This window comes from Moschus berezovskii, chromosome 2, assembly GCF_049115385.1.
Source record: "Moschus berezovskii isolate FMDL1 chromosome 2, NW_MosBer_1.0, whole genome shotgun sequence".
In the NCBI taxonomy this organism is placed as follows: Eukaryota; Metazoa; Chordata; class Mammalia; order Artiodactyla; family Moschidae; genus Moschus; species Moschus berezovskii.
The window spans coordinates 2,830,769-2,846,223 of NC_142461.1; the positions used below are offsets into that span (position 1 = coordinate 2,830,769).

Genomic DNA, 15,455 nt, shown 5'->3' on the forward strand with positions numbered 1-15,455 from the left:
CACCCCACAGTGAGAAGCCAGCACACCGCAACTGGAGCGCAGCCCTACTGGCCACAACTAGAGAGGGTTCAGGCACAGCAACGAGGACCCAGCACAGCCGAAAACAGAGAAATACTTAAAAAGGAATGTTACCCTTTAAAAAGAACAGGACCACTATGAAAATTAACTAGGGTGTTGTGAACAAGCTGGGTGGCAGTCTCACCTAACACAATCTTACACAGAGCAACAGTGCATTTGGTGAATCAATTAATGGATTTACTCTCATAATTAATAAACCATTTTGCTTCATTTTACTTTATGAACTGTACGTAAGAAGCCACGTGCCTACATTTTTAAGTGTGATTATCATGTATTACATATCCTAACAGGTATCCAGAATATTTTCAAAATAATAAAAGCCTGTATAAAAATAGAGTCTTGAATAATAAATGGCAATCATCCTAAAAAGAACTTGAAAGAATGAGCTAAACGACCTTCAGAATACAGTAACACACAAAAGCCCCTGCAAGCGTCTTCGAATAATTAGGCCAGCTCGGTGGGGACGACAAATGAATGCAAACTGCTGTGGAACCAACGAGGTGCCAGGGACAAAGGGGAGACAGCAACGGCTCAATATGTTCAGGATGAAACATATAAGTTTTGAGACGGGTTAAAATCCTCAGGTTTGGAAAGCACGCAGGTAAATATACACACAAAGGAAAAAGTCAACGTAACGAGCAGAGTCTTGACCTGGACCAAGATCATGCCAAACTTCTGACTTTTCAAACTCTTAAAATGGAGATTTTTCAAGAAAAAAAATTACACACTGTACCAAAAATTACAATTTCCTCCTCGCAATTTAAAGTAAAAGCAATTGTTATTATATTATTTTAAAAAGTCACTTAACAAGTCTTTATTTAACTTCTTCCTGAAAAATAAAGTTAACTCAAAACAACTTTAGCAAATTCCATTAGCCATATGGGGAGGTAACCTAAATTGACCCTCTAGCTAGAAGTAACGAAAACAGTAAAAATACGTAAAATCATTTTAGAAGTCTCAAGAAATGAGTCTCAAGAAATTTCAAATGATCACAATTACACAGTATATTCCCCAGCCACAGTAACAAAAAAATAATTAGAAAATCCTCAAATGTTTGCCAATTCGGCAACATATTTCTAAATACGCCATGGATCAAAACTTTAATCACAAAAGAATTTCGAGACCATTTTGAACTGAATAGCAATGAAAATACAACATATCAAAATATGTGGGCTCCTGTCAAAATAATATTTAAAGGGAATTTTAGAAAGAAGTATATAATTTCAAATAAATATTGAAAAAGAAAGGTTTAAGATGGATGATTTACTCTTCCATCTTAAAGAGCTTAAAACAAAAAAAGGAAACTTAAACCACCACCAAAAGATAACAAAACGGAACGTGAGAAAGAGAAAAGGGAACGACAAAAGAGTGGAAAAGAAACGGAAAGCAGGCGCACAGCAGAGAACAACCTAACGAACGTGAGAAGCTGCTTCTTCATGAAGCGGGGATTCCTAGCAAGGCTGACTTCTGGGAGAAGAAGATCTGTGACCAGTGCTGGAAGTTAAAAAAGGGTATCATCACAACTCCTGAAGACATTAAGTTCAGTTCAGTTGCTCAGACATTAAAAGGATGATAAAACATATTATGAACAACTTCATGACAATGCAATGAACAAATTCCTTGAAATGCACAACATAGAAAAATCGACACATGAAGGAACAAAAAATTCTGTATCATTTAAAGAATGAATCTATAGTTAAGTCTTCTCTTAAAGGAAGTCTAGATCCAGACGACTCCACAGATCAGTTTTTCTAAGAATTTATAGAGGAAATAAAACCAATCCTATACAACCTTTTGCAGAGAGCAGAGAAAGGGGAAACATGTCCTCGCTTACTTTACAAGGCCAGAGTAACATGAAATCCGATACCTGACAAAAATGTTTCAAAGAAGAAAAATTACAGGCCTAAACAAAATATTAGCAAATCAAACCCAGCGATACAAAGGATAAGATATCATGATTAGGTGTCCCCAGAAGGTTGGTTTAATAATGGAAAATATCAATTACTGTAATTTACAACCTTAAAAAGAATAAAGGAGAAAAGACATATCATCAACTAAGTGCAACAAAAGCAACTGGAAAGCTTCAAAAACCAATTCAAGATAAAACCGTTGTTGTTCGGTCAACTCAGTTGTGTCTGACTCTTTGCGACCCCAAGGACTGCAACACGCCAGGCTTCCCTGTCCTTTACTATCTCCAAGGTAAAATATCTCCCAGCACACTAGGAACAAAATTTGATAGAGAATATCCTGGAAAACCCTCCAGTTAACATCATGCTGCTGCTGCTGCTAAGTCACTTCAGTCATGTCCGACTCTGTGCGACCCCATAGACAGCAGCCCACCAGGCTCCCCCGCCCCTGGGACTCTCCAGGCAAGAATACTGGAGTGGGTTAGTTAACATCATACTTAACAGTAAAATGGTAAACCTTTTCTCCTGTGTCTGGGAATGAGATAAAGATTTCCACATCGCCACTTCTGTCTGACCCAAAACAATAAAGGCAATTAAAAGGTATAAAGATTGGAAAGAAAAAAGTTAAATGTCATTATTTACAGAAGACAGAATTCTTCATGCAGAATTTGTGATAAGAATTAATCTAATAACCAAACTCATAATTAGGATTAGTCTAATTATCAAAATCTATAATTAGAATTTAAGTGAATTTAGAAAGATCACTGAATACAAAATTAAAATAAAAGCAATAAAGACCTCACCAGCAATGAAGAAATTATTAGGTCAGGGGGTGAGTGAACACAAAAATCCAGAAGGGTAAGCAGAGCCCTGACACTGATTTTAGGACATCTGAAAAGTTGAGGCCATGATGCTCTGAAAGCAATTTGGGCACCAGGTTGCTAGGACCTTACAAGGCATCTGGAATAGGGAAAGGACACCCAGCGTCTGCCCCAAGTTGGGAGGGCCTTCTATGAGAACCTCAGGAAAAATCCACAGAAGAAAAAACCTGAGTCTAAAAGTAACAGAAGTATACCACTTCTCCCAAGAGCCTGTGAGAAAAATTAGCTGACTCAAACCTTGACACTGAGAGAAAAGTAGGAAAAAAAGCACTAGCTGCTGAAATACAGTCCCGTTCATAGACCTTTTCCTTTCAGTTAATACTTGTTGTGTCCTAGTTAAGAAACCTTTGCCAACCCTAAGTTATGAAGACATTCTGTCTTCTAAAACGAGCAAGTTTTCCGTGGTGAGCTAGACGGATGAGATTTGGGGAGAGGGTTCAAGAGGGGGGAGATATATGCATATAACTGACTCATTTCATTGAGCAGCAGAAACTAACACAGACCTGTAAAGCAACTACATACACCACCACAAAAAGAAACAAGACATGAAAAAATAAAACCAGGGAAGCATTATCTTTTGCCATTAAATCCACAGTGCAACTGATTTTTGTTTGTGATCAGGTCATAAAACGAGAAAAAGACTCATTTTATTCCAGATTAATTTCCAACCAACCCATTGCCACTGACTGAAAGACCACCCCCTCCCCCACTGTACAGAAGAGTCAGCGGCCACAAACCAGGAGGCCGTGCAGGTGTGAGTCTGCTTCTGCGCTCAGTCCGTCTCACTCGTCTATTTTGTCTGTCCTTGAGCCAAAGTCCCACTGTCTTACTGAACACAGCTTTATAAGAGGCTACGGTTGTACGGTCCTCATAATCCTGTGGGTTTTCTTCAATGCTGTCTTGGTTAACCTTAGTCTTTTACTCTTCCAAATGAATTTTAGTATCAGCTTGTCGATTCTTAGACATACAATAAAGCCAGCTGAGATTTCTGACTGGGATTATACTGAACCTATATCATTTAGAGTCAACTGTTATCTTTAAACAATGAATCTTTCAATCCATAAATAGAGTATATCCTCTCATTTATTTTCTCTCAACTAGTTTTCATAGCCTTCAATGTAGAAGTCTTATATATATATTTTCTACAAGCAGATACAGCTCTTGCTAACTTTAGTTTCGGGTCAGTACAGCTGTGACAAGACTGGAGGCTGAGTGAACAAGCTCCACACTTGCAAAGGTCGGGGGCGGGGCTGGAGAGCAAACCAACCCAAAGAGGCTGCAGAGAAGAGAGAAAGGAACACAGGGACAAGCAGGACAGGAAGAGGCACAGGACAGACGCAGACAGACCAGCAATCAACATGAGTCAGGGGCAGACTTCACTGTTCAGAAGGTAAGCAACAACAGAAAGCCACAACACACTAGATTTAAAATATTTCAAAGAATAAACTTCAAAGAACCAAAAATCACAAAGATTACATCACCTGAACACACATAATTAACCTAGAAATCACATTAAGAGGAAAACAAAAGATGAAATAGAAAATGCCTTTTAGGTGAAGCAGTTAAAAAACAAATCCCAGAAAAACAAACAATCCAATCAAAAAGTGGGCAAAAGACCTACACAGACATTTCTCCAAAGAATACAGATGGCTAATAAACACGTGAAAAGATGCTCAACATCACTCATTATTAGAGAAATGCAAATCAAAACTACAATGAGATATCACCTCACACCAGTCAGAATGGCCATCGTCAAAAAAATCTACAAACAATAAATGGTGGAGAGGGTATGGAGAAAAGGGAACTCTCCTGCACTGTTGGTGGGAATGTAAAATGATACAGCCACTGTGGGAGACAGTATGGAGACTCCTTAAAAAAGTAGGAATACTACCACCATTTGACACAGTAATCCCACTCTGAGGCACACACCCTGAGAAAACAGTAAGTGAAAAAGACGCACGTATCCCAGCGTTCACTGCAGCACTATTTACAACAGCTGGGACTTTGAAGAAACCTCGATCTCCATTGGCAGAGGAACAGATGAAGCAGCTGTGGTGCGTATACACAATGGGGCATTCAGTTCAGTTCAGTTCAGTCACTCAGTCCTGTCCGACTCTCCGCGACCCCATGAATCACAGCACGCCAGGCCTCCCTGTCCATCACCAACTCCCGGAGTTCACTCAAACTCATGTCCATCAAGTCGGTGATGCCATCCAGCCATCTCATTCTCTGTCGTCCCTGTCTCCTCCCACCCCAATGAACGCAGCTGAGTCAGCCCTAATGAAGTGGGTGAGCCCAGAGCCTCTCATACAGAGTGGAGTCAGTCAGAAAAACAAGTAGCATATATTAACACATATATATGGAATCTAGAAAGACAGTACTGACGAACCTATGTGGGCAGCAATGGACACGCAGACACAGAGAACAGACCTGCGCACGCAGCGGGTGGGAATGGGGAGAGGGTGGGACGAACGGAGAGTAACATGGAACCTTACACACTACCAAATGTTAGACAGCCAGCGGGGATGTGCTGTATGACTCACCCTGGGGCTCTACAACCACCTCGAGGGCTGGGATGCAGTGAACCCCAGTTAACCAAGAGGTCGTCGTCCCCAAAGGGGTGCTGCAGGAGTCAGGTGGAAGCGCAGGACACAGGGAGGAGAGCAGATACTCCCTGATGCCCTCTCAAAACGTCTCCAACACCTGACTGCTTCAGTTACCTCTTTTCCTGATAGAAACCATCCAGTGCACAATACTGACTCCTGCACTGACGTGGCAACCATGGGCCGCAACAAAAGCCAACAAACATCACATCACAAGCGTGCGTGTGCCCAGTTGTAGCCAACTCTTTGCAGATCCATGGGCTGGAGCCAGCCAGGCTCCCCTGTCCCTGCAGTTTCCCAGACAAGAATACTGGGGCGGGTTGCCACTTCCTCCTGCGGGAGATCTTCCTCACCCAGAGACCAAACCACATCCCCTGCATCTCTTGCACTGGCAGGTGGATTCTTTACCACTGGTATCACCAGGGTATATTCTCGGGGTTTTTCTCTTCCTTCTCTATTTCTCTAATCTCCTCTTGGTTAAGAATACATTCACTCCACCAATCCAGTACCAAATACCACCAAAATTTTCTAAAGGGGCTGGATTAGGAATTCTATGGATTACTTTCAAATTGCCAAATGCCTCACCAGGGGCATTTCTGATGTAAACTGACATTTGCTGTCTTAATTCTCTATTACCTAACACACTGAACAAGGAGTTCCTGCTAGTATTACTTCATACCTGTCACTGCTGAGCCTAGAACAGTGCCATTTATAAGGAGAATGCTACAAGATGAATCTATGGTTAATGATGAAAGAAGAAAGATTTCAGTAAGGAGGACACATGGTTTTATGACAACCACTTTAAGGGATACAGGCAGGCCTTATGAGAAAAACCACTTTATATTTTCTCTGCAACTGACTTGATACAATTGTAGTTAGGACCAGGAGATAGACCTTGAAGCTTCTTACCGTTTTTATAAACTGTTTCTGAGTGTAACCTTTACATTTCAAAAGAAATACACTACTGTCACCTCTCCACCTGCAGCAACTGAGGCACCACCCTAGCCCTCAAGCACGCTCCCCCAGGAGAGTCTCCTGCGTGCCGGAAGCCCGGCGCTGACCTGTTGCTGGCGTGGACGTCTGCTTCCCCTTCCCCGTCTCCTTCGCCCTCGGAGCCGTCTCCTTCCTGGTGCCCGGTGGTGGTGCTGATGGCGCCAGTGCTTGAACTGACGCTTCCTGGTCCAGCCGGATGCCCCTCCGCCGTGGCATCACCATAAGCACTGCTCCGGCCAGACACTAGAGGGAAATGGTTTAAAAACGGCTAATCAACTCGCAGAGCCTGGTGAAATCCATTACATTCCCAAGATATGACTGGTAGCTTTAGAAAAATGTTTTATGTACAGCTCAATAAGCATTGAATTCACCATTTCGGCCCCATGATACTTGATGACTAAAATGTCTTTCTGGGTACCTAAAGAACGTAAAATCCACCCACAAGACTAATCTTAATCTCAGCTGCTGACACACTTCCATCTCGTATTTCAGAGGAAGCGTATACCGATTTGGGACTCTAGAAAATTACCAGCTACTCTGTATCTGTTGCACAAAAAAAAAGTCATATCCAATTTTTAAACAAAGACTGACTTTTTAAGATCAAACCAAAATGGCTCTGGCTTGCTTCCTCATTTTAGAGCCCCACCCCCACAGCTAGCACAGATGGCCTGCTCTATTAATACACCAGACTGTGAACAGCAGGACTGCCCCAAATCTCTCCCCACAAGAAGAGAAGCAAAGACCAGAGCATGACTGATTTCAAAGTCATACCATAGTTGACTTAAATGATTCATGATTTGGAATTACGTACATCATTTCTTTCTTCCACTAACAGATTATTAAACTTTCCTCTGCTGAAACCAACCCCGGGACCCAGGCAGGAATTCCTACTTTGTCCCCATCCTCTGCCAAAGGAGGTCAGGACCTCCAGCCACATTACCACTGTGCTCGCCAGCCACTGAGTCCACGGCACTGCCCCCGCTCTCCGAGCCCACACTGCCCCCGTGGTCGGCAGGGGAGGTCCGCAGGGTGGAGCCGTCCGTCGCAGCCGTGCTGCCCTCGTCGTCCGAGGCTGGAGCTGAGAGAGTAACGAGAGCTGTTACGGGAAAAACCCCTTCTCGGGGCGAAGGCAGCAAACCACACAGCGTGGTGGACACAATGCAGGTTAGACATCCTGTCGTCCAAGGAAAAAGGGAAAGCTCTGCTGCTGGTGAATCACTAACAGGAACAGACACTCCACACGGTGCACCGCACACAGGACTTGGGCATCCCTCGCTGTTACGTCACAGCGCGAGTACAACAGTGCAGAGATCAAGAGCCTGTGGCGCGGACAGTTCTCCAGCTAAAGAGCTTCACGGCCACCAGAGTCGAGGTGTCACTGACACGTGCTGAGGTCAGAGACCAGCCGGCACCGTTCAAAAGCGTAGATTCTGAATTCTCTGGACATTTGTTTTGTGATCAATTTACGCTAATGCTAGGAAACCATTTATCATGAGCTCTTCAATCAACCCTGGTTGTGTTTTTTTTTTAAATCAGATTGGTCCAGAGGTGAGCTCACTGGAAAATTTCAAACTTCCTCATCAGATGCTAATAATGAAGCAAGGAAATTCCCCAGAGACAGCCACAGCATCCAGGATCAGGGCGGAGCTGAGACAGGAGGAAAATGCTGGATGAGATACACGGGGGAGGAAAGCCAAGACAGCCACAGAGCACAGCAGGAATACAACAGCAACTGCCAAGCCTGAAATGACAGCAACTCAAGAGACCTAAGGCGAGCAACAAGCCACGGCAGCAGGTGAGCGGGGACAGCCTGTTTCTCCCTTTCTCAACTACGGAGGATGAGGTGCCAAAACAAGAAAGAAAGGAAAACAGACAAACAAACACAGGCACACATCAGTCTGAAGATTCTCAATCAACCCTTAGACTACTCAGGGGTTGGTTGACTTCCCACGAGACTGTTCAGGTGCTCCATCCTCCTCTAATCGGTCCAACTCTCCACTCAGGATGTTGGGTTTAATCAAATTAGGAAAGAGATTGAAAGTAAACACAAAATGAAGTCTGAAGATTTCCTATGCGTTCGAATTGTCCATAAAAACCCTACCCCCCAAGCTCAGACCCCTGGTGGTGGCCCACGCTGACCCGAAGCGCTCACTCTGCTTCCTGCAGCAGATGAAGAGAAAGAAGTTAAAAAGTATGCGTTCTGTTTCTTGGCTCCCTTTTGATCTCCTCTAAGATGTTAGAACTCTGGTGAAGAAGCCTGAAAGCTGTGATTTCAGCCCTAAAGCTGGTCAACCTGCAAGTTGCTCTCCTGGCCTTTCTGGGGTTATCAGCTGAAGCCAGGCAGCATGCAAAGTGGAGGGAAGCGGAGCCATAGCGCCATTGACGAGCTGCAGCGCTGGGCCTTCTGCGCTGCAGCTTCTAAAGCCAAGGCAGAAGCAGGAAGCCCAGAATGGCCTGTCAAAGCAGCTGCCCGTGGCACTCTCACAGCACGGAGATGAGGCCCGAGGGCCCTGGGCCTGAGCCACGCTCCCTGCTGTGGACAGTTACCTGATGCTGTGGTGTCAGAGAGGGTTCCTGCGTCCAGAGAGGAAGAGCTGGGCGCCTGGCCGGACAGCCCCAGGCTCTGCAGGCCCAGGGCACTGCTGCTGCTGCCTGAAACAAGTGGACAGTGAGCACGGCGTCCCCGCCAGGCCCCGTCCACAGCGCTGCCTCGGCCGCCTGCCGCCCTCAGAGCCTAACTCACCAGCGCGTGACCCATTCTGGCCTAGAGGAAGCTACTCAACAGCCACTGCTGTCCACCCTCCAAATCCAGTTACAGAGATGGTGGACGCTTCCTTCAGCTCGGGCAGGACACAGGCTGGAGGAGTCAATCCAGTCCAGGAGGAAACACGCCAGCGACCAAGCCACCAGCTCTACGCGATCAGCACCACACTGAGGGGCCCGGCTCAGTCCCCCTCACTCTCCACCAGCATCTCTGCACAGCTCTCACCCACATCGCCCTCTCCCCAGGTCTGGGGATAAGCTAAGTCAGCTGGTCATCAGTAACTGCCAAACCCTCTTTCCTGTGCAAGGCCAAGGGGCCGCTGTGTTCCTGACACTGCCTTCTACCTTGCTGGTCCTGCTGCAGGCTCAGGGCAATGGCTAGTTCAACCATGGTCTCGTCATCTGCGTCAGGCGGGATGTCCAGCATCGGGGGGAAGCCCTCTGCGCCTGCCAGTAGGGCCTCCAGGGGAGAGGGGTTGCCATTGTTGACATTTTCCGCTGTCTCCAGGACCATCGACTCAGACTGCAGAGAGACAGCTCCGTCAGCGTCCCGTGGCCACAGGAGCTTGTGCAAGCCTCCAAACAAGAGCTGGAGGAGTGTGCCGAGGCTCCTCCTCCCCGCCTGCTGCCAGACTCACCACCATCTCAAAATCTCCGTGGTCCACCTCACTCTGCTCCTGGCTTTCCTGACGGATGTGACCACCATTCGGGATCCCCGACGACTGCATTTTCTCATCTGCGTCATCATCGTCGTCATCATCCTTGTCTCCTGAGTCAGAGACACCCCCGTCACCTGAAGGCGCTTGCTCAATCCCCCCCCGGGCACGTGGGAAGACAAGCGACCAGCTAGCACCCTGCGCCTCAGGGGCAAATTCCAGGGGCCATGGCTGGCTTTGTCATCTTGCTTCCTGGACCCAGCAGGATCTGGGAAGCGGGGGCTGGCAGTGACAGCTAGCCCCACTTAGGATAAGTCTTCTCCCGCCGATGAAGGAAAACAAAATCAAAAAACCTTGGATTCCATAAAGCAGAAAAATCTAAGACCAGCAGACCCCAAGAATTCCCATCAACCCTCAGGAGTCCTTGGGCAAGACAGGGAAAATACTACAATTGAGACTGCTTCTCTGCGATCGGTCACGGCAGCTTGGAATGTTATTTTACTTTTTTCTCCCCAGAAACAACTGGGTCCGTGAGGATTGCACACTACAGAATGATGAGAAGAGCCAACTGAAACGTGGAACCACTGGATGAGACAGCGCTACCCCAACCAGCTTCGGTGTGAAGGGGAGGCCTCCCCAAAACGGGGAAGCCCAGGTTACACTCCTAACTGTCAGAGAGGGTGGAGACCTCGCCTTCTGCTTGATGGGCTGAACGCACATGTGTGTGTGGCCTTAATTGGAAACAAACTGTTTATGGACCTGAGATTCTCCTCAGAGAAAAGATGCACAAATCACTGCCTGACTCATCAAAGACTTAAACAAGCTGAATGGCACTCCAGGAAGGTCATCTGAAGGTCGTGAAGCTGCATGAGCACCTCCAGACCTGCCCTGTGCCACAAGTAGCCACAGCCACTAGCTAAAATGTGGCGGGTCCCCATGGAAAGGGGCTGCTAATGTACGCAGTACAGGCTAGATGTTTAAAACTCTTCCAAAAAATTGTTTTAGGAATGGAGAATGTTTTACTACTACTAATTTTTTAGATTAACTACATGTTAAAATAATATTTTTTATATACTGGATTACTAGTATATAGGGTCGCGGAGAGTCGGACACGACTGAGCGACTGAACTGAACTGAACTGAACTAGTAAGTTCATGTCACATATTTCTTTTGACTCTTTATCAAGGGGCTAACAGAAAACCTTAGACCACCTATGTGACTCTCATTGGAGTTTTACTACTGAGCCAAACCAAGTAACCAGAGTTACACAAGATACTAAAGCTACCATTCAGACAATTTTTAGAACTGCTTTTACTAAAATGTTACTGTATGTCCTTGACTTTTATCCAAGTGTATCAAGAGGGGAATTTCTTGTGAAATTCCCCTTCAATCTTACTGGAGGTAAAACCATTGAGCATACTACCCATTAGGTAACAAAATGGACCCTTAACGTAAGAGCATTCATACCAGGAAATTTTTCAGTTCCTGAAAAATGGAGGGTTTTTTTAGTCACTATGATCTTTGAACTGTTCTCATTTCGTTTTTGCTGTGGCTTTTTGGAAGCTTTCTTCTAAATACAAGTGCTTCACTTAACTACCATATAGGACTCCATGATGTAGATTTTATGTCCTTGGCTTGATTTTACTATTGTACCTTTATTTTTCCTTGGCTTCAACTTTTCTTCTTCTTATTCTACTTGCTATAAGCTTTTACACGCCAGCTTTAATTCTTCATGGAATAAGGCAGAGTATACCAATGGACAGGTAAACAGAAGTCTCCAGGACCTCGGTCAACACAAGCAGCATATCCCAAAGCTCTGTGTGCCTTCTCCCCTGCCCACCACGCTCACACGAGCCTGAACTCAGACCGCACATTACCCATTGGAGTGTTGCTTCGAGGGGAGGAGGGCAATGTCACGTGTCTCCGTTTGTTCCTTGGCCTGAGGACTCGAATTAGAGCTTGTTTACAAGAGAAGCTCACAGCAGGATCCTGCGGTTGGAAAAAACAATCATTCTTGGGTTTTAAAGTTACTCGTGACACTGTCTATAAAACACTTCGCATTCTTGGACCACTGCTCACACACACGTGGAAACTCTGCCTACTCTCACCTGCAACCTGCTGCATCAGGTCAGCAGCCAGGTCCACTCCCCGACCTGGCACACAGAAGACCTGCACACTGCATCGTGATCTTAGCTCCTGGTAAGAGACTGGCAGGTCACTTGTCCCTGAAGTCCCTTCGGCTCTCTACACGCGGGTTTTGCCTTTCCATCAGAGGACCAGACTCATCTTAACTCTGTGCTAAAATCAGTCCTTTCAACACTAGCTTCTGCGCTAGGGTCACTGAAAGCAGGTCCTGACGGTTTTCATCCAGGCGCGCATCTGACTAAGACTCGCTCAGCACTAACTGTGAGGCCACCACCAGCTCATTCCCCAGCGACTGGGCAGCAAAGACCGAGTCCACTCCCTTTCCCAACCTTTCTTTCCAGGGAGCAAGTAGGATGCTACAGGTTTTACTGATCTTCAAAATTCTTAATTCCCACTGTCTTCCCTTAAGCCTATTTCATTTCATTAGCTAGCAAACTTATAAAAAAATTCTTCCAGATGTTAGGCTGGTAAGGATTATCAGGGGTGGTGAGGATACGCACGGGACACAAGAGCATCTGCATGTAGATCCTGGACGCTGTGTTAATGCAGTCCAGCTCGCAGGTACAGTAGCCATGGATAATGTCTACCAGAGCGTTGACGGTCGCCTCGATGTGAGTTAGGCCTAAGGAGAGTGCATACAGAGAGACAAACAAAACACACACAGAACGGAGGCCGTCAGGGTTAGCTACGATTTGTTCTATCAGTAGTCTCCTAACTCTCTCCAACTGCCCCAAAAGCTTTTCCACATACCCTACATCACAGAAATAAATAGATCTACTCCAGTGTTCTTGCCTGGAGAATCCCAGGGATGGGTAAGCCTGGTGGGCTGCCATCCCTGGGGTCACACAGAGTCGGACACGACTGAAGCGACTTAGCAGCAGCAGCAGCAGCACTCTCTATAGACATCAAAATACAGAGCCAGCAAGTATGAAGAGGTGAGCAGAGTCCAAATGTTCCCAATGAACCCCAGACCTCAGGTGATAAAGACATCCTGAACATGCGTTTGGGATTTAGTGCCCAAGCAACGTCCAAACACAAGCGAGTAGCAAGGGTCCTTCTACTTTTCCAGATCGCTATTCAGAGCTTAGTCTTCCACCTAACCCTTGGATAGTGTGAAAAGTTAGACACTAAAGGCAGCAATAGCTTAAAAATAAAATAATTCTCTAGGATGATGTTTAACTTTTACCTTTTTAACTGGCTTTGAATCAAGCTTTCCAAGATTTTTTTTTAATGTATTTTATTTTGTAAGCAACAATCAAAATATATTTGTGTTACTGATTTCCTCAAAGAGTAAACGGGATCTTAACAAAATTTGTCCACTTTGATGTATTCTTACACCACTTTGGAATCTGCAAAGACCCTGACTAAAGAAACAGAAGTAATTGCACAACGGAGACTGAAGGTGTGACAGCGCTGCAGATGATGCCAGACGTCTTGCTTTTAACCAAATACACCTTCAGAGGTCCCTGGATTTTGAGCATTAGGAACAACAGAGGACTATACACTCAAAGTATCACTAAAAGCTTTTTCCATTACTTTATTTAAATACAACAGTATCCAACACAGCTCCTAAACACTGGACAATATTTGAAGTCATAAGTACATCCACATGTTCCTCCAAATGACGTTTGGGGTCCTGCTTGCCAACATTCTTTATTGCCAGCTGTTCAAGGGTCATCTTATCTTCTTCTTCTACAGCCTTATTAAAACAATCATAAACACCACTAAGGAGGCAAGCACGTGCACGCGCGCAGACACACATCTTTATGTGAAACAGGGAACCCGATATGGAGAGACCAAGAAAGACCCATTCCTCTGCTACACTGCTAAACTCCTCCATCAGGAACACTGATTTCACAGAGTCCTATTTCCTAAATATTCACTCTGGAAGAGATGGATGATGAAGGCACAAGGTGAAGAGTTCAATCTGTTCAAAGAAAGAACTTCCATCAGGTTTCACTATCAAATGTCCCTTTTAACATGATTTACCTGGCAGGCAGGCAGGCGCCAAGAAGGCATTCTTGGGTTTGGAGGCGTGGAGTTTCCAGAAGTGGTTCACCAGCTGCGTGATGAAACTACAGGAGTCTCCCTCCAACTGCTTCTGAGGTTCTCGCACCTCATCTGCTCCTTCTAAGCAGGAGAAAAAAAAGTGATTAACAACGGTAAATTGAAGATGGAATTTAATTTGTTTTAAGGTTAACTCAGGTCAAGGAAGCTTGCCTGGGGAGGGAGTTTCAAGTGGGGCCCCAATCAATATGCCAACTATCCCTAGATTCCAGCAGGCACATCTAGGAAAAAAACAGTCTGGGAAAGGAATATCACAGAAAACAGTGTATGTTAGAATTAAGAAGAAGGGGGAGCATTCAGGATCTTACAGCAGAGTCAGAGATCTCAGGTCCAACTGTTCGACTTGTAAAACCTAGGGGAACATCTAAGATTTTCTAAAACGATTTCTGGATTATAGCATTAGAGGAAGAACAGGATGACGACAACCTGTGGGAGCATGCGAATAACAGAACCATAAAGGCACTGATAAGCTCTATTTGACAGAAGCGGAGCAGGTGCGGTGCCCACCGGCATGAGGAGAGGGGGAAGCAGCATCAAGCGCTGAGAAGGGCTGCTGCTCATGGTAATAAAATGCCGGCAAAAGAACAGCGCGGAAGCAAAAGATATGCTCGATTCTATCACTTTAAAGCAGCCAGGGCACAAGCTTAACTTTCCCCTGAAGATTTTAAAGACGTAGTAACTTCAGAGACCGATTGCACCTGATGTCCAAAACACTAAGGAAACTCAAGAGCAATCCACGGGGTAAGCACTGGAAAGAGTATCTACTTATTAAAATGATGCAGCTCTAATGTCAGAAGCCCTACAAGCTACAAAGACGAGACAGTGAGATCCCCGTCTCAGAGCACGAAGTCCATCAGAGGCCAGAGAGAACGAGGAGAAGATGAGAGAGTAAAGAGATGAGCAGGCAGATTCAGGACCGCGGCCACACAGGCCAAGTTCACCTGTTTCCATCTGGGGCAGCTTTGACTCCGTAAAGTGCACAAGGTTGTTAGGGCGCATGATGGCAATGGAGCGTGCTGTGACCACTAGCCTCTGGAAGACCTCAGGGTCCAGGTCCTTGCCTTCTTTGCTCGATGTGTTGAGACACTGCACAGCTTTGCTCAGCAAGGCCTGATCCTACAACAAAAGAATCACAGAGGATGAGCCAAAGGCAAAGAAGACCTGGGCACTAAGGCCCAGAGGAGAGGGGACCAACAGGTCGTCAGGCTGGCGACCTCCTCTCAAGGGAACAGGTTAATTACCACCGACCACCCGAAAGAAACCTTCAAGGCAGCCCAACACAGTTCTGCTTCTTAAACACATAAAATGTTAAAGCCACTTAAAAATATTCAAAAGCCATGAAATCAGTATCAAAGTCTGATT

At 45.6% G+C, this 15,455-nt stretch overlaps 1 protein-coding gene across 3 annotated transcripts in view; it reads right to left on the reverse strand.

Annotated features, from left to right (window-relative positions):
• The window catches only part of UBR4 (ubiquitin protein ligase E3 component n-recognin 4), a 133,122-nt gene that overhangs the window by 54,837 nt on the left and 62,830 nt on the right, over positions 1-15,455 (reverse strand). For 2 of the 3 annotated variants that reach the window (XM_088843065.1, XM_088843069.1), the window contains 9 exons: positions 15,035-15,209; positions 14,016-14,156; positions 12,527-12,648; positions 11,759-11,870; positions 9,864-9,994; positions 9,571-9,748; positions 9,010-9,114; positions 7,403-7,540; positions 6,531-6,705 (listed from right to left, as the gene is read on the reverse strand). In XM_088843065.1, coding sequence (XP_088699191.1) covers positions 6,531-6,705; positions 7,403-7,540; positions 9,010-9,114; positions 9,571-9,748; positions 9,864-9,994; positions 11,759-11,870; positions 12,527-12,648; positions 14,016-14,156; positions 15,035-15,209 — 1,277 coding nt within the window. The remainder of the gene's footprint in view (positions 1-6,530; positions 6,706-7,402; positions 7,541-9,009; positions 9,115-9,570; positions 9,749-9,863; positions 9,995-11,758; positions 11,871-12,526; positions 12,649-14,015; positions 14,157-15,034; positions 15,210-15,455) is intronic. The other variant, XM_088843071.1, reaches the window with a different exon arrangement.